The following is a 19956-nucleotide window of genomic DNA, read 5'->3' as shown; positions in this document are numbered from 1 at the left end:
AAAAACCTCAGCTGTAAACAAAGAAAATCCCCCCAAAGTAAACAAAAAAAAAACCCCACCAAACTTAGAAAGACAATTAAAATTCCTTTGAATGTCATCTTCCCTGAAGTACTTAAAGTACTGCCATGTGAAAAAACAAACAAATAAAAATCTGGTAGTTCTTTCATGGTATAGACACTATTTTCTCCATCTTACCTTGCTCTTGCTCTTCCTTGTGCATCCAAATCAACAGTTGGCACTCCCACACGAACAAACCGCGTAAAAAGGGACTGCTCCATGTTGGAGTATTTCTGAAAAGCCATGTTCTTTATGACTGGTGGCAGCTGATGATGGTCACCAATCATAATCCATCGCTTCAAGCGGCTAAATCCATCCTGTGGGTTCTAGAATTTAAAAAATTACCTCATTATAATAAAGGCACTCAATTACAGCATATTAATAGTTAAATTAGCTGCCATACTCGAAGCTCTAAATTTCGAAATTTGTTCTTAAGCTACACTGATTTGCAATCATTTAAAAGACTACTATTGCTTTTTTCCCCTTTAATCTCTGTTGCCAGAAACAATCAGAGGAAATGTTTTTCGAGAAAGATACTCAAACCTTAACCATCACAGTGCTGGGGATTAATTACAAGGATCTCTTAGGCTAGAAGGGTAAGCAAATATTTCTCTCTCCATGAACACAGTTATTTATTACATGGCTTCTTAAAGACTGTGCTATGGATCCGTCCTATCAGTTTCCTTCTTTCCTTCCCTGCCTTACCAGAGCCTTTCCAGCTGCAATGCTTCCATTTGACATTCCCTTTTTATTCTGCCAGTTTTTAGCTTGCCACAACACATGCTGCAGTTGATTCCAGGGTAAGCATTTCCGAATTAGCTTGCCAAAAAATGCATTATCATTGGTCAAAAGCAGATGGAGGAGAATGGGCAACCACTTCTCTTTCTACAACCTGGAACACCAATCAGTATGTTTCCTCTCTATCTGCCTCCAGCTTCTGTGAGAGTTCTAAGTACTCAGTGTACCTCTAAACGCGTTAATTTTGACTTAAGCTGACCAACACCACAGGTATATAGGTTGATACATTCTTGGGAAATAAAGTAAAACCAGTTTCGTAATTATGCTTTGCTCTTTGCTGTACTTGAAATTCTATTCAGTTGACTGTTCAGCGTGAAAAAGAGAAGGCTGAGAGGGGACCTGATCAGTGCATACAAATACCTCAAGGGAGGCAGTGAGGAGGATAGGGCCAGCTTCTTTCCAGTGGTGGCCACCGACAGGACAAGCGGAAACGGTCACAAACTGAAAATCCAAAAGTTCCACAGGAACTTAAGGAAAAATTTGACAGTGAAAGTGACAGAGCACTGGAGCAGGCTGCCCAGAGAGGTTGTGGAGTCTCCTTCTTTGGAGTTCATCAAAACCTGCTTGGACGCAGTCCTGTGCCACGTGCTCTAGGTGACCCTGCGTGTGCAGGGGGGTTGGACTAGATGATCTCTATAGAGGTCCCTTCTAACCTTAACAGTTCTATAATCAGCAAGCACAGCAATGTTTTAAATTACCAAGAGTTTAATAATTCCTATTAAATGAAAGCAAAAGTAACAAAGTCATGACCTATTTTACAAATACCAAATATCTTGAACTTTTTCATTTTCAAAATGAAGAGTCTGTTAATACCACTATTTAGTCAATTAATGATAACAGATTTAGAACATATTAGCTGATGCCACAGTATTATAAACACATAATAAACAACTAAGGAAAAACATTGGGAAAATTCTTACTGTCCATTGACATAAATGCAAAACACCAGTTTGACATCACTTTCTGCAGAAGACACTCTCCTTGTGCTATCCTGTTGAAGAATACATACTTCTAATTACCGCTTTTAACAGAATAGTTCATAATTCAATTCTAACCTGCAGCAGGAGGGGTATAAAGGTTTCTATCTCCAAGATCTGAGCAGACTCTTCCATTAAGATGTTGTCATACTGAGAAAGAGAGTAAAGAAATGTCAACCAAGTCATACAAGCTAGGGCTGTAAAACAGCCTGTCCAAAGGAAACATCAATTCAGGTAAATCATATATTTTCAATGGATGGGACAGTTAACAGCAGGATTCTACTTTACAGAGTGCATTACAGACTTCTCATGCATAATCTTTCCCCAAGAGAAAAGTTTCCTGCAGTGGAAAAAAATAATAGCAGTTGGCGGAATTGCACTGGAGCTGGCTCTGTGAGCCAAAATGGTACGTTTCAAGAGAGAAGTACTGAAAAGAAGTCAGTAAACTGGAAAGCTTTATTTTGTGTTTGTCAGACCTAAGTCTGCAGTAAACAACTATAGAGAATACTGCAGTGTGAAAAAGAGCAGGAACTCAAATAATTTTTTTTTAGGTAAGCAATGTTGAGAATGTTGTTTCCCCCAATTCTATCCTGCCTTTATTTTATTACTCAACCATATCACTGCAGCTCAACATTTGAGACAGCAAAGCTCATTTTTAAATGGCTGTATTTCAACATACACAATGTCTTCAAAGTGACCTCTATTTCACACAGGCAAGTAGAAATTAAACTATTTTTCAATAAAATTCCAATTAGAAATATTCCAGTCAAAGGCAAAACTCAAAATAATCTAGCTGTCTACATTTAGGTCAGACCAAAAGTTTGTGTTAGAAGAAAAAAAAAAAGATTTGTATCACTAGCATCATTATTACCTTGAAACCTAATTCAACCAAGTCATGTCTTTTCAGAGCAGCGTGAGTACAGGTCATGGCAATAATTTTTGCTTCTTTCACCAAGAGGTATTTGGATCTATCCAGGCCACTGCGGAGAAGTTCAAATGCTCTAAATTCCTATGAGAGAGAAAAGAAAACTTCAGTTTTAGTTACTGATTATAACAATTATTCACTCAGAAACCTCCAGTTGTCTAAGGACTACCTCCCCTCGGCCCAACACACTTAACTCACTCATCTCATTTTCCACTTGCTTCATCATAATACGACCCCAAGATCAATATATACAATTGATATTATATGATACATTTATCAAGGTGATATATCACCAATCTATTAATATAACCAAATGACACTGAGATCACCTTTTAATTTTTTAAGGCTTTTTTTTTTTTTAAACATTTTTACGAACCCCTTCAAACAATTCTGGAGATGATCTATGATAATCTGCTTATGTTGCTGCTAGGTTATCTGCTTAAAGGCAATTCATTGTAAACACAAGGATCAGAGGAGCAGTGATAGGTTATTCAGGCTCTTACGCTTGACCAAGTGAAAAATGGAGCACAGTGAACAGCTCCTTCCTCCAATCACAGTAGAATGACTAGAAACTACTGTCCCTAGTGTAAACCAGGACAAAATACACTCAACAGGGAAGCGCTCACCTGAATGCCTTGCAAGCCAAAGGGGATGGCTGCCTAACAGTGTATGCTACCTCTAGGGTGCAAGGGAATGGGAATTCTGGGATGGTATTTATGGATTCAGGTATTTCTAACAGCCACGTGTTTTTACCTCAAGCTGGGCAAATATTTTCTTAAGATGTCGGAAACACCCTTCAGCAATTTCCATATCTTCTTCGTAAGATTCACCTTTGAAAATTGGCTGAGGAGCATTTGCAAAATACTGGTGGAAAGGAAAGAATCTGGAAACATCTGCAACATCAGGCTGTTTTCCACCTTTGACTTTCACTTTACTGATATATTCCTCCCAACGAGACATTACCTATGGCAAAGAAAAACGTAAAGAATTTTTTTAATGTAATTAATTTAATTTAAAAAAATCATTGAATAAATGTAACATACATTTTTTAGCTTTAACGGTTAAATAAAGCAGCTTTTAACATAAAAGTTATGAATAGATTAAAACATAATAACATATGCATTTTTATCACTAACTGGTAAAACACTTTTGAAGTATACCTCCTCATTGTGTCCACTTGTAACATATTGTTTTAAATTCCATACTAAACCAGCAGATGCACACTAGTCAATATTCTCCTAATATTCTCCAATAGCTAATGACCATTTAATACATCAAACCACACCTGAGTTGGCACAAAGTAACCTCTGTAAAAGCAAATATAGCATGGACATCTGGTCCTCAGTACCACTCTAAGTCTACTCCTTTTGAGATGCACTACTTGCTGTTACAGATGAAGCAACTAAAAAGCACTACAAGGATAAGGAGGGTATAGAGAAATTCAGAATTTTGTATCCAAGCTCATGCTGCCATCACCACCATAAAAAGCTTTCTAGCATCAATGGTTGTAGCTGCTCTAAAACCTGTCAAAAACACAAAGCATCCCAGAGCTTCTCCTGTTTGAAGGGGAAACTCCTTGTCAGAAACTTTGCCAACAGCCACAAGAAGCAGGAACGCCAGCTTTCCAACTCATGAGTCACTAAGGCAAGGCTTAAAACAATAGCAATACATATAAATAATGTTATAATTACAGTTTTAGTTGTTATTGTATTTAAAACCACCAAAGAAAATGGATTTTATATTTAATTCTGAAAAATTCACTCCAATTTTTACAGCATGTTTCATAACATATTGAGGTCATACAGCCTATATGAAAGTACTTCAGCCCTTACTTGGTATAAGAAGAAGTGTCCAGCTGTTTCACAAGTGTAAGAAACATCTCCTGGGACTCCAAGACTCTCTTGCAATCGCCCAACTTCTCGTAGCAGCTCAAGTCTTCGAGCAAGGACATAATTAACTCTTCCATATCTACAAAAGGGATAAAAGGGAGAAGCAGAACGCTTTCTTTTACAAATACATACGTAAATAAAAGTTTAAGCAAAAAAAAAAAAATTCTCACATTAAACTTACTATTCATCAAAAATGCTTTCTGCACAGCCAAAAAAACATGTCCTGGGAATCACAATGTGAACCATAGAATGCTTAAGGTTGGAAGGGACCTCTAGAGGTCATCTAGTCCAACCCCCCTGCACACGCAGGGTCACCTAGAGCACGTGGCACAGGGCTGCGTCCAAGCGGGTTTTGAAGATCTCCAGAGAAGGAGACTCCACAACCTCTCTGGGCAGCCTGTTCCAGTGCTCTGTCACCCTCACTGTTAAGAAATTTTTCCTTAAGTTCCTGTGGAACTTTTGGTGCTTCAGTTTGTGGCCATTACCTCTAGTTCTGTCGGTGGCCACCAGTGAAAAGAGGCCAGGACCATCCTCCTCACTGCCTCCCTTGAGGTATTTGTATACACTGATCAGGTCCCCTCTCAGCCTTCTCTTCTTCACGCTGAACAGTCAACTGAATAGAATTTCAAGTACAGCAAAGAGCAAAGCATAATTACGAAACGGGTTTTACTTTATTTCCCAAGAATGTATCAACCTATATACCTCAAGGGAGGCAGTGAGGAGGATGGTGCTGCCCTTCCAATCTTAAGCATTCTATGGTTCTATGATAGGTTGGAAACTACGGCATACTGCACCTCATACAAGAATATGCAAATTCACAGGACTCTATGGACAACTGAAACTGGAACGCAGCACTCCAAGTTTCAGCACCAAAAGGCTAATTATCTTCAGCCATTTGTAAAATGCCTTGCAATAATGCTCAGCCTGCCTAACTGGACAGGTCTGCAGCCAGTTAGACACGTCTGAGACCCTTGGAGTGCCTAAGCACAGCCGCCCACTGAAATCCCTTCACTCGCCTTCATAGGCCACTTTCCTCATCTGTGCACTCGCTTGCAGAGAAGTGGTGCAAGAACAACAAAAATTGAAAGTGGTTGAAAGCAAGGAGGTAAGGGAGAAGCAGAACGCTTTCTTTTACAAATACATATGTAAATAAAAGTTTAAGCAAAAAAAAAAATTCTCACATTAAACTTACTATTCATCAAAAATGCTTTCTGCACAGCCAAAAAAACATGTCCTGGGAATCACAATGTGTTCTATTGTCTTCTTTTGAGAACTTAGAGTAGTTAAAGCTGGAAATACTAATTCAGTAAGACATAACTGAATATGACATTGTTTTAAAACTGGAAAAAACAAGTTCCTTCTGCAGGAGCTATGCCAGTGAAGACTCCTGGAATGTTGAGTATTTTTTCCCTTCAACAACATTAATTCATCATTATTACAACTGACTGCAACTAGTTTATTTCCATGCTTAGGGGTTTCTTCTTATTCCTCATAATTCGCATCATACGCCCTGTTATATTTGTTCATCCAGGGCTAAAAAAAAAAAAAAAAAAAAAAACCTTTTTACTCTTCCTCAATAACAGTACCAACTTAATCAGCTCCTCTCCACCTTATATGCTTATACTACCCTCTTCTGCTTGGCCAGCAAAGGCAGCAAAAAGGAACAAAAGGGGTTGGCAAATAGTAAGGATTATTTAAACAGTACTCCTGTACTCTATAAAGTTGCCTTTAGCTTTTTAATAGCTTTATAGCATGAATTTAGAAGCAACTTAAACAAGTAAAAACAAGCAAATAGGAAATAAGCTTCTCTTCTTTCAAAAGTGCAACCCACATCACACATCCCTCTCTCTGTAATTGCCAAAACCCACAGAACTTTGCAGTAATGTCACGTCAGTCTGGAATTACTGTGGAAAAGAATGACAACATATCATTCTGTCTCTCTGCCTCTCTTTCTCTCTCTCTTGAAAAAAGAAAAGAAATACTTCTAATGATTAGCATTATTGTTCACAGAATATATTAAGTCTACTAAATAAGTACCTGACACGACATTAGTTCATTAAGATTTTGACTGCTAAATTTCTAGAGCAATTATGTCACAGAATTCAATCTTGAAAACCAACAACAAAAAAACCACCAACAAAAAAAAACCCAACACTTAAGTATTCCTTTAGCTGAATAAAGCTCCACTACACATAGCTAGGTAACTTCCAGTGTCCATATGTAACTTTTACTACAGCTTTTAAAAAGTCAAAGTATTGATATAATAATCCTGTAGCGCACAGTCCTTTTATTTCCAGTACATGACCCTTACTCCCGCTCACGTTTATGAATATGTGAAATCCTACTGACATCAACCAGACTAATGAGTGACATATAAAACAAAAATATTTACAGGAGCTTGTTCTTTGCGCTGATAAAGGTTTGAAAGCTTTCCTTATGAAAATACTGTGTGTTATTTACCAATGACATAAAATATGCCTTAATCCTTAAATACAGATTGGTTCTAATTACCCGAAGGATTGAATATTATGCAGTGTTCTCAACAACTGTAAGCAAAATGATTCATTTTGCCTTTGCATTTATATATGCAATATTCAGCATCTCAGTAAAAATGATAGTATATTTGCACACACAAAAAAAAACTACTTTGAAAATCTGTCCAACTTACTCTCACAAAACATATCAGCTCTATAAAATGCATAACTGTCCAACATATAGTTAGCTATATCTTTCAAATGGTTCAATCTGTAAACAAGCAACCCCCTGATTTTGCCTTTGGATTCTCAGATAGCGTGTATGCTGACTGAAACCCGAGACTCCCTATTACATTGAAAATAAGAGCAGTCAGCACTACCTGGACTCAATCATATAAGGAGAGTAAAGCTTGCCAAGGACAGGGGGCCTGTGCTCACTTATAGGGGAGGCAGAGGGGATCCAGCACATGCGCTGCAGCTACAACGCTTGCACAAGCCCCTTTATCAGTGACACCTCCTTCCTGCTCACCTGCTGAAATCCTTCTCTGTCTCCAATTCCTCTTCTCCATGACCCAGACGCAGGAGGTGGCGCTCATCAATGTCTAGAGCCATGATTTTCTCAAACAGCTGGTTCAGAGCCTAAAGATTGACAAGAACAGAGCAAAGAGCAGTTTTTAGAAGTTCAGAGACCCTTGTAGGGAAAACTGAAGATTTATTGATGAGCCAGCTAGAATAGATGCCTATTTTGGTAACAGCTGAAGACAGAGCAAACATGAAGGTAACACTGAAACTAGACCTCTTAATCTTGAGAGAGGAAATCAGTCTACTGAAATGGCTGTCTATACATGCCTTATACAAAAGTTAAAAATTGTTTCCATCATCTAATTAGAAAAAAAAAATCAAGGTTTACACAACTATTAGTTAATAAAACTGTCAAGAAATATACTTTGCAAACACATATTTTGTTAGATGATTTTGAACTGATTTTGTTAAGTGACTTTCAGTGAAAACTTGAAGAAGAGTGTTCTCTGATGTTGGCCAATGCCACGTCTCCATTTCAAATAGATACTGCACACCTGAGCTCTTCAAGGTATGCCACAGCACAACACCATGTTCTGTTACATCTTACTCGTGACTTAAACACTTCAATTCTCTAACAGCTTATTAGCAACCAGTCTAATTCAGATATTTTTCGAAGAGTAAGACGCAAGCACTGGATCACTGAGTTATGGAATTTTAAGGATGAACATAAGCAAGCATTACTAGCAAGTGTCAAAAGTATAAGGAATGAACACTACTGAAGTGAATGACCAATAGTGAGAGTTTTAATTCCAAAGTACAGTTTAAGGTTAATGTGCTAATATAGCTTTTTTCCTGGTAAAAACAGTCTCCCACCTACCTCAAAAAATAATTCCCTACTTTTTTGCCCAGCAGACATGGGCTTTCAACCCTTTCCTTTTTCAACCCTGCTTTATTAGGGAAAGATGACTTTAGAGCCAAATCCTCCTAAAGTAGACACAGCTACAGAATAGGAATCCTTAAGACATTTTTCTATTTTAATGGTGACCGAGTAAGCAGCAGTTAGTCTTCATTTCTTGTGAAAGGGAGGTAAATAGCCAGCTGAAGGTGACATGCTACCTTTCATGTCTTCACTTGGAAGCATAAAAAAAACATAGAGCAACCAGAGACCCAATCAGCTTGTTAGCAAAAAATTTGGTTTGTTGTCAGCGTGCAACTGTGAGAACAGTGCTGACACATTCAAAATACTTTCTAATTTCCACCCCCAAGCAGCTAAATATAAGAAAACCATCTGACATCTCAGAACTATGAACTTGAAATTCAAAAATGTAATCTCGTATTATAAAGCTGGTACATAAACTGTACACAAACTGACTCAAGTTTTCATTGTTAGAAACAACCGCAGTCATGAAACAACTAATCTCAGCATCTGTTGTTCTTACAGGAAAATTTTATATAATTTACCTGATTAGAGTGGGTAACTATAAGAGTTCGCTGTTCTGGAAAATTATGATAAAGATTGGATATTATTTGGACTGCTACATCAGTTTTTCCAGTACCAGGTGGACCCACTACCTAAAAACAAAACAAGAAAAACATCATCACTTCCATATAATTCATGATACTACTTCATGGGAAAGCTTTAGAGCTTCTCAGGAAAAAACGCAGTCTAACACAACAGACATTCAGCATTAATGACAAAAACCTTATCTTTCACCTACAATTACTAGGTAGCTTCTGTAAGCATGCAATATACTGTGAAAGACTTAACCTGATGATAAAGCACAGTCCTGCAAAAGAGGAGTACTGTCAGCTAGCACATGAAGTGCCCTTCATATAAGAGGTGGATACAAAATGACAGACTCCAGTCTCTTCATTTATTCAAAAATCTAGAGCTGTCCATAAAATATATATGTTGATATATAGCAGCAATAGCAACAATAGCAACAATATTAAGAAATTTCACTCTCAAAACATTTTAAAAATATTATAACCCAAAGTCATTTGTACAGTATTAAGCACAGAACAGCAAGTTTCCTGCATCAAAATAAAGTTACAAGTTGCTGGGAAATCATGCTTGCATTAGACAACCTTAACTAGACTCGAAATCGCATCTAGGACTGTACCTGCTTCTTTCTTGTAAATATATGTGCTGATGATGACAAATATATATGTAGGCCTACCATTCTATAAATGTTTTTTGAAAGTTTTCCTTCTTTCCCCCCACAGAAAGAAAAACAGATGATTTAGTGCAAAATCAGACCCTCATCCTCAAAAAGGAAAAAAATAGATTGTCATTTCTCCCCCCCTTCTTGACATATCTAGCAAGCTATATACCGATCATTTACATAAAATATCAAAATAGTTGACACAGGAAAATACTTTCTCCTTTAAAGTTATCTAAAAGGAGGTAGCTGGCAGTTAATGCATTATGCTTGCATTGGCAAGTTATTATTACCACTTCAACAAAGATTAAGTGATATTAATAAACAATACATAATGCTACTTTAAGAAAATAAAATGAAAATAAGAATTACATTCTTGTTTGTTGTCTAGAGACCCACCTAGTGTTTTGTGTGTCAGTTATGCACTATGAACTGATAAGGCTTACATTTCAAAATAGATCTTAAAGCCCCAGGAAGTTCTGCTATGCTCTACCAAAAAAAAAATCCTCAAACAAATAAGAAAGAAATCAGATAACTTTTATGCATATTTACAGTACCACTGAATTGGGCAGATTGGTCAAGCAGTGAGAAAGGACAAACAGAGCTCCTGAAGTTATTTTTCCCTCTGCCTTGTATTATGTGTGCTGCAAGTATTCAGGGAGAGGCAAAAAGACAAGGGGAAAGGCAAGGAGAGAAGGAGTTGGTGCTAACGAATTCTAATTCAAATCTAAAAATTAGCATTAATGCCCAAGTAGTCCAAAGAGTAAGAGGTTCATAGAGTAAGAGGTTGTAACAAATACAGAAAAGTCAATCACATACTAGGCGAATAAGGAGTCAGCAGCAGATAAGATGGTACTTCATTGGAAGCATCTCTATTCAAAAGAGCTAATAAAGAATGGTAAGTTGTATAGCCCTTTGCAGAACTCCAACGGATACAACTTACTTTCAAAACAAATCTATAGTTTTGATTTATTTTAAAGCTTCTTTGTTATGGGAGTCAGCAGGATTACACAGAACTGCAGATTAAATTTCACATGATAGCAGGAAAAAATAGCTCCCTGAAAACCAGTGACTTCCATTTCCCAGATGAAACTTAAAATGATGCAACTAATTTAAAACAGCCGAAATAACAGTCATAGCAATAGCTCTGCAACCTAAAACTAGCATTTCGACCACTTGAAAAGGTAAATTCAGTTGCTGTGGAAAGCCTTTAGACACTGAGATACAGGATACCATTACGCCCTGATCAGGTATGTTTTTGAGGCATGATTCTGTGAAAGGAGGACATTGAAGCTCTCTTGTCATGTTTCTAGCTGTTAATAGTGTACATACCCTCAAGAGGGGCTACAAAAAGCACATACTTCATGGAACGTAACTCACATCAGGATCAGGTAAGAACTTGCAGCACAGATTCCCTAAAAGTAGTCTTACCATAGTTAGCCCAGGCTGCATTCCTGCTCGTATAGCTTCAATCTGAGTATGGGTGAATTGAATAGTATTGCTGTAACAAAGCAAAACAAAGTCAGAAGGCTCACAGGTTTTGCTAACAGTTTTCGTAAAAGCCATTGTTTTAACAAGTTGGATTTAAACGAAATAGCTATGTGTTTCTCCAGAGTTACACACTTACAATCTTTTATATAGCTTACACCATCATTACAGCTAATGTGCCATTTTTATAAACACGACAATCTTGCAATTTTTATGCCAAGACAGTAGATCAGTGTTTACTTGACAACAAAATCATCCTAAGTGAAAGGATGTCTTTAGATGTTAGTATTTGCTGAGAATGCAGCAAATGACTTTTTCAACTAATCAATATATTTCTCTAATATAGAGAAGGAGAATCATAACTAAATTCTATAGTCAAGTTAACTGACATCGCTAGGCTACCTGGATATACAGAAAATTAGGAATTCCTAAACCAGGCACTCAGACAATTGATCAAAACTTAAAAGAGACATTCGAACAAAGAAAACACTTTCAGACCTGCCAATCTTCAGGCCATGGGAGTTCTGCCAAGGCCATCTCTATTAGACATTAAGCACATACCTCAGCCACCTCTCCTTAAGTAGGGAAAAAGTTAAAATACTTGAACTGTTTCATGTAATTTTTTTGTTCACTGCAAATATATAGCTTGATTCTTAAATAATTTAGTAAAGCAAATTAGTTCCAATGTTAGCTTTTGCAATCAATCAAAGAATTTTTATGAGAAGCCTTGGTAGAAATACCTCTTATCAATAACATTAAAATGCATTTCTAAATGAGATCAGCACTTATTTGTACTGATAAACTTTTGGGCCAATCTACTAGCCAGAGAAAGTGAAATAATTTTCCAAAGAACTCCTAGCGCATTTTACCAAGGCTTTCTTAGCAAAAGAATAGCCCAAATCCCAATGCACTTTTTATTACAGCATCTGAACGTCTTATCTACAAGGATGCATCTCTGAACAATTCTTCCTTTCTCTAAGGACCAGAGTTTAATACATCTAGATTCTCCTTCCCTGACACAGTCACTCCTGGAGATATGGTAACTAGGAGTTGAAGTTGGACCTCTAAGTGCAAGTCTTCAGCTTTAAAACATCTAAGTAGTCATTTGTTGCACACAGAACAGGATACATCTGCACAGTCACAGACAAAGAAACTACAGCATTCTGTTACTATAAATTATTTTACATTTCCAATTGCCTTTAAAATAAATTGAAAAGAAATCTTAGCTTTTAATGTCCTTATTTTTAATAGTTTTTAAGAGATTCTACGTAATAGTATATAAAAGACATCCAGTATTATGAAAAAGTATTTTACCTACTTACAAAAATAAAACTATTCAATCAGCACAGTTCTTTAATTCCCAATTGTTTATAAAAATATTTTTAAAATATCAATAGGTAAAAGACAGACAATGAAGAAAAACTTTTTAATACTAATATTCAAAGTCTCGACAATACTGAAAACCAGTATTTCCCATCACGTTCTTCAAATTGATTTGTTATTGTTTTAAATAAAGAGGATAAAATATTTTGTTCTAAATATAAAACCAAATAGTCTCACATAAAAAACAATTTTTTAGGGGGGAGGGAGCGGGGGAGGCAGGAAGAAGGTAGCCAGACCAAAATGGCATTTCATTTACAGCCTACATACAACCTAGATAGAATGGCTATCTATCTGTTAGCACTTGTACCTACATCCCCATGCAGTCCTTACCGTTTTGGTTGGTTATACGGATAAGGTCCCCTGTTTGGAATGACATGAGGTTCTACAATCAATGTTTTAGCTTCCTCAGGTTTTTCTTCATCTCCATCCTCTTCTTTTCTTTTCTTTCCTTTACCTCCCTTTATTGGGAAAGTTATCCTAGAACACACATTTTAAGTAAACATTTCAGAATATTCACTACATCAGATTGTTTTTAGAAGCATATACATTCTTGACAGCAGTAAGATGGATGCAGTGCTTCAAACAAGCTAGAAAGATTACCTCCTCCAAGGTTCAATTTAGTCATGACATGAACTGACCAGGGCAAAAGTGTGTGTGTGTGTGTGGGGGGGCGGGGATTACTCTTTCAAAAAGAAATAAACTCCAACTCTTGCTAACTTCTAAGGGAACCAATGTGCACTTTTTTTTTTTCCCTTCAGTCCAGGCCCCTGTTCTCCAACAGCGCACAAGCTGTATACAATGGCTTGTATACAGTAGAGCTGAGGATGGTCCCAAGTGCTCCTGTAGCGTATAGCTGCCTCTGCTGTATAACAATTTACATCCTTCTACTAAGTTACGTAGATATTTCCTTACAAGAAAGAGCACCTCCCTTCAAACAGTAAAGTCTACTCCATACGACAAAGCGCTACAGCAAGAGTAACAGATCAGGAATGTTGGAAATGTTTAGATCACCTGAACGGGGGTATCTGAAGAACTGGATTGTCAACAGTCACTTTAATATTATATCCAGGAAAGCTGGCTTTTAAGTGATCAATGGAGAGAAAAGTGTCATTAAAATCCAGAGATGCAATCTGATTTGGCATTTTTGAATAGTGTGCACTACTTGGGTCTCCATATCCAAGAATGATGTCATGCAGCCAGTCAGGGACCACACAATCCGTGTTCATCAAATTCCTAATAGTTTCCAGAACAGCCTGCAAATTAAAAGAGTAGGAAAAAACAAAAGGTCACTTCATTAGAAAGCATGACTATTTACTGACAAGATGTGACATCCTGACGACTAACCCCATTATTCTGGATGCTAGCATGTATTCACTGCTGTGTGTTTGGTTAGTCTGAATCAGTTGCTATATATTCTGCTGATATCACTGCATACACAATGTATAAAACAAACCATCAGTGTCAAGGAATCTAATTCCTGAACTACTAGTAATGAGAGAAAGATCATCATAATGGTCAGCAATATTTTTATTTTAGAACATCCAAAGGAGGGGAAAAAAGGGCACAATTCAAAACCACCTGCATACAAAATAAAAACGGCCTGTTGTGGTCCGAGTTTGTAGTCCTGGCTTTACAATGAATGAGAAGTTTACATTTAATCAATAATTAGACATATTTCTGCACACAGGTCCTCATGTCCGGCCTCTTATAAGGCCAACAAGTTTGGCAGAGGATATAAGACTGGGAGGAGTGGTTGATACAGCAGATCCTGCCATTCAGAAGGCCTTCAACAGGCTGAAGACATGGGCAAGCAAAAACAAAATCTCAGTAAGTTCAAGAAAGTGAACTGCAGAGCACAGCACCTTAGGAGGAATAAGGTCATGAAGCAGTACAGGCTGGGGCTCTGTATAAACCTGTGCATAAATAGCTGATGGGAGGGAGCACAGAAGATCCAGCCAGACTCTCCTCTGCAGTGCCCAGGGTTCTACTTCTCAGTTACTCCAGTGCTTAGTTCCACAGGGCAATTTACCACCAGTTCCCGAACTCTAGCTTTTAAGGCTGTTGATCTGGCCTGAAAAGCCTATCTGACTGCCTGCAGCTAAAATGAAGAAGTATTTGTAATGTTCTACCAAATTCAAATGAACTTCGATTCTAAGAATTCATACCCACTAACTTTACCTTGAAATTGTTTTCTTTTGGTTTTCTTCTCATTATTATATTAAATGTCTCATACACATCTTCTGCTCCATTCTGAATTGTGTTGGTCATATCTTGTTGATATTGGTTTGGATCCAAAAATACTCTGTATGTTCTGCACTCCCCTCTAAGCCTTGGCTTGGGTTCAGGTCCTGTCCATATTGAAACAAACAGATTTTAATCTGAAGTAGTACTAAAAGCAGATTATCATTCAAATAAGCAATCCACATTCTTTTTTGAAACAGAATGTAGGCATGATTATACTGAAACTCATTTCTGTGTAGCAGTACAATGCTCTTACTTCACATTTTCATCTCATTTTAAATAGTGTTTGTAAATATCATCTATTTTATTCCCAAAAACAACGTCTATTTAATATTTTATCAAATTCACCTTTTTTAAGATGACTTCTGAATTTGGCTTGCTTTTACAAGTAGGTAATTAATGCAACAAGCATCACTTAAAAGAGTAGGCAAATAAACAATTAGATTAATTAAAGAGAGTCTTCCAGACGTTTTGGTGCCCCCACCTTCTTCAATAACACGTCCTTTCTCATCCAGCATGCCCTGGATTTCACAGCCTCGGACGTACACCAGGCCAGTCTGCTCAACAAAAGGTCGCCGTCGGTCAAACTTAGTGCCGTAGGGTTGGGTGGGACGGACCGCAATCAGAAAACAGACATCATGTTTACGCAGACCTGATTCCAAAGAGGAACATTTAGTGGTTTGATTGAACACTATTTTCCATTTTCCATTCCTTAAAGAAAATACATACAGCAGAATACTTAAAACAAAACAAAATCTTTTAAACTAAAAAGCATTTGTTCAGAGCATAATACGTTCTGTTTTTAAATACACCTTCAGCTTAGTGGACACAGAATCACAGGATACTGTTCCTTCTTCTACTACTCTTGCACCCCAAACCTGTGAGGATTCCAGATATGGAAAGAAAGTCACTCAGCCAAGTCATTTGTTTTCCAGACTATGCTCCAGTTCATAAACCCCAGGATAACCTGGCTGAGTGCTTTTCTTCTTCCCTCAGTAGCAGAATATTGTTGTTAAGTCACATTTGCTACTGAGCCATCATGAACTCAGATTCTTTTCTTTCTGCAGAGTTAATGCCTAACAAGTTATTTCCCCATCAAGGATTTATGCAATGGATTACTCCTGCCTAAGTTTAGTATGTTATATTCATCCCTATTGAATTACATCCTATTTTTAAATATCCATTTTTCCAATTTACTGACGTCATCCTGAACACTAATCCCTTCCTCCAGCATACCTGCAGATTCCCAAAGATCTGCGAGACCTTCAGAATTTACTAAACAGATGCTGTATTCCATTACACAAATAACAGAAACTTTTAACAGAATCAAGAAGAGATCCTTTCTGAACCTCACTTGAAAGATCCTTTTCATCCACAGTAATTTGTTACTTATTGGATATTGTTATCCTCCTTAAAGCAGCTGCATGACGACCTTGTTATGGCAGGCGTTTCTTCTTCCAAGACCTGATTCATCAACAGCTTTGAACACTACCTCATTTAAAGCATTAATGCTTCAGAAACCACAGAGACGGCTCAAGTATTTAAAAGTAGGTGCACTGCTGTAAGAGTGTCTCTGTGTGTGTGTGTGTGTGTGTGTGTGTGTGTGTGTGTGTGTGTGTGTGTGTAATAGACTAGTGCCATAATAAGGATATTGGCTTCTGGGATATTCCTGTGACCTAGCAACCATTGCGACGTGACCTATTACTGAAAGCTAGAATTTTACCATCATCAGTTAAATACCAAAACATGAAAAAAGAAAAGATGCATTAAAAAGATTGATGAAAACACTGGACAGCACAACCCGACCAAAGGCAGCTATTTGATTTTAGGAACACATAGATATAAAATTTCATAGTGTTGACCCTATTAATGCACTAGGTACTAGGTAAGTCTTTCCATCCCATGATTAATCCAAGTCATTAAGTCATAACATCACATCCTAAAGAGCTTAAAAGCATACAGAAACTCTGCTGAATCAGAAGCAGTGTAGGAAATTACATTGTTGTTTAATCATAAGGTCTCTCAAATTTGCTCTTAGAGAAGGACAGATGATAAAGGAGTACCACATGCTATAAACCCTCAAACCTTCATATACCTGAAGCATATTAGAAGGCAAAGTATTCTGTAAATAATTTAAAAAGTGAATGAAAAGAAATCAGAAAGTGATTTGTAACAGAATACATCCTTATAAGGAGACAAACACAAAAAGAAAAGGGAGATATTGCAAAAAATTGTTTAAGACTGGTTAACACTCAAGAACCATCTACTAAGAGAGAGGAAGAGAAAAGACTAAGAACGAAATTGTAGAATGTATTCTAAAAAAACTGCAGGGGTTTGCCCCAAGTTCAAAATAAATCCTTTAAATGCTCTGCAAGACTGTGTAAAAATGAGGATGTCTAACTACTGCCAGTAAAGATCACCTTGCTACCGTGAAAGCTCCTGGTTCATTGACCGAAGACATACAAAAGTTTACAAAACCTACTCTTACCTTTGGGGGTAAAGTCAACTAACATCCTCTACCTGACATCAGTATTCCTAACATCACTAATGAGTAACTACGTGAATAGAAATTTCCATTCCCAAACTTCAATCTGTTTATCCATTTATCACATGCTCCAGCTTTTAGCATTTGTGCTATGTGCTCCAATTACACTATGCACCTCCAACACATTTAACAGGTTTCTCTAGCTACAGAGAAGGGAGTGAAATTTACTGATAATCCAGGCACAACTACATGCTTCTAAGCCACTTGCCAACAAGGTTAACTGAGTATCAGCTCCCCAAGCGAAAAAGGAACAACTGGGGATATTTCTAGGAAACAGAGTATTTAGTACAGTCAGCATTTCCTGACAACAGTCAGATGCACTAAAAACTACTGAAAAACACTATTCTAAACTAAATCAAGATATGTCTTTGCCACTTGTATGAGACAGATCACATATTTGCCGTTACCCTTCCAATGGAACATTACTACCATGCCCATTAACTTTATAGACTAGCTCTTCCGCTCTTCTTAAGAGGTAAATTTTACAAGCTTAAATGGCATCTGTGTGAAATGCTAAACATTCTCCCCTAGAGTGGTTAGTACCTTAATCATCTTAAATGTTCTTATAAGAAAGTCTAATTTTCTTGGATTTGGAATCTCAATAATTTAAAGAGCACATTAAAACTTGCAAATCTTCAGCTCAGATACAAAACCTTTTCTTCGAACAAAGTCAAGTAGGATACCTTGAGGCAGCCCTACTTCCAGAACCTGATTTCACAGAACACAGGTACCTTCCCACTCATCCTTGATGCTGTCGCGGACGTTCAGGTTAATCGTGACGTCTGCTCGCACTCGCATAGGCCACGTTTCACCAATATTGGGCTTTGCCACCTCCACCACTGTGAAGGAGACAATGGGCTGGGCCATCCGAGCCCATCCACCGAAGACCACACCTCCATATTCTGAGAGCCTAAATAAAATACATAAATAAAATGTACATCGTGAATAACACACCTCAGAGAGTTCTACAGAAAAAGGGTAGAAGACTTAATTTTACACGTTAGTGAAATAGCTTTGCATCATCCTTCATTTCAGAACTGAAGAGTAACATGAATAGACTTACTTTTACCTTTCAAAAAAATGAGGGTAACTCATGCTGGCATTATTAAAAAAATACCAAAGTCAGAGAGGTGAAGAAACAGGCAAGTTGATAACATAAAGCAACTACTGGGTATAAGATAATCAAACCAAATGAACTCTAGAAATCTAAAGGGGCTCATACTGTGACAGATGGCAAATCAAGAATACTCAGTAATCCCTCTCATACAGCAGATAAAATGGTGATAAAGGTTCCAGTATCCACATAAGTCAGTCGAAGCTCAGAACTTTTTGTAATATAGCTCTTCTTTGTTAATATAGCAAAGGCTGTTAGTTAGCACCCAACATAACGTCTTAGCATTTCTAGGGGATATGAATCAGCACGCACGTGCAGAGTCATCTCCTAGGGTGGCAGCACCTTTAGAAAGTATAAAACATGGTACCTTTATAATTGTGTAGAACAGGATAACTGTCACACATTTAGCATGCACACAGCAACAGGTAGACATTTTCAAGGATGCTTTCATTACAGTTTGAGCTGACTGGACTGTGCCAGTTAGTAACTATTACCATGCTTCATCCTACTGACGCTGTCTTCAATGTCCTGTCTGATCTCGTAGGTAGACTCTAACCGGAACAGGTTGAAGTTCCTAAGCAGGTAGTCGTGAAGAGTCAGAAACTGTAAATTCAGCTTGGGAAGTGCAAGACAACCTGGAGAAGAAGTGGAAGAGATATTTGATGGGTGATCAGAAAGATGAGTTAAGGTATTGGTTCTACATGTTAGAAAATATGTAAATGTATTACTCTACAGCTTTCCTTTATACCTACACTTCAAAAAAGGGCATATACATTTTTCTTCTTCCTTTCTCCAAAAACTTTAATAATTAAGGAGCTTCCAATCTTTCTGGCAATGTATACCTAAGTATTTAAAGACTGAATACTTCACTGTCTATAGACTACGATTAAACTAGTTTTAAGCCAGCAATTAGTAAGGATAGAAAGACTCATTAACTAACAAAAAACAGCACATTATTCAACAATTTGCCAGTTCCAGCCTTTTATGTTTATTAGAAGCCACAGAGTCATCGATGCAGAGAAGAGTTTTAAGTCAATAAATTTGTCAGTACATTTTTAGTACATAACTTTCTTTAAAATATTTTCGTACTGATTATAGATTTTTTTCAGGGAGAATGAAAATAGGAAAATGGTTTTAACTGAGTTAGGGGTTTTAAAACATCTAATTATATAGAGAGCTTTAGGATAGTTCTAGATGTAAACTCTCCATAATAACAATTCACATATGTTACTCACATAAACCTACTGGGATACTTTTACAGTTTCACACCTATGTTTGAGCCCCATGAAAGCTTCAGGCTTTTGTAATGTGCAGCTTTATCCTTGAAACTTTCCATCTGTATAAATGCTGCATCCTGGCTTTTACCTGAACTGACATTTTT

General features: G+C 37.3%; 1 protein-coding gene across 1 annotated transcript in view; it reads right to left on the bottom strand.

Annotated features, from left to right (window-relative positions):
* AQR (aquarius intron-binding spliceosomal factor) overlaps positions 1–19956 on the bottom strand; it is a 47313-nt gene that overhangs the window by 9929 nt on the left and 17428 nt on the right. The window contains exons 16-29 of the mRNA XM_088529353.1: positions 19070–19210; positions 18193–18426; positions 15401–15568; positions 14854–15023; positions 13687–13928; positions 13006–13152; positions 11236–11305; positions 9104–9214; positions 7650–7759; positions 4590–4725; positions 3511–3720; positions 2704–2841; positions 1911–1982; positions 196–383 (exon numbers count right to left, since the gene is read on the bottom strand). Of these exons, the coding sequence (XP_088385479.1) occupies positions 196–383; positions 1911–1982; positions 2704–2841; positions 3511–3720; positions 4590–4725; positions 7650–7759; positions 9104–9214; positions 11236–11305; positions 13006–13152; positions 13687–13928; positions 14854–15023; positions 15401–15568; positions 18193–18426; positions 19070–19210 (2137 nt within the window). The remainder of the gene's footprint in view (positions 1–195; positions 384–1910; positions 1983–2703; positions 2842–3510; positions 3721–4589; positions 4726–7649; positions 7760–9103; positions 9215–11235; positions 11306–13005; positions 13153–13686; positions 13929–14853; positions 15024–15400; positions 15569–18192; positions 18427–19069; positions 19211–19956) is intronic.

This window comes from Tinamus guttatus, unplaced genomic scaffold (genome assembly GCF_059628265.1).
Source record: "Tinamus guttatus ecotype Peru unplaced genomic scaffold, ASM5962826v1 Tinamus_guttatus_pri_ptg000327l, whole genome shotgun sequence".
Lineage (NCBI taxonomy): Eukaryota > Metazoa > Chordata > Aves > Tinamiformes > Tinamidae > Tinamus > Tinamus guttatus.
This window is presented reverse-complemented; position numbering and strand designations above follow the sequence as displayed.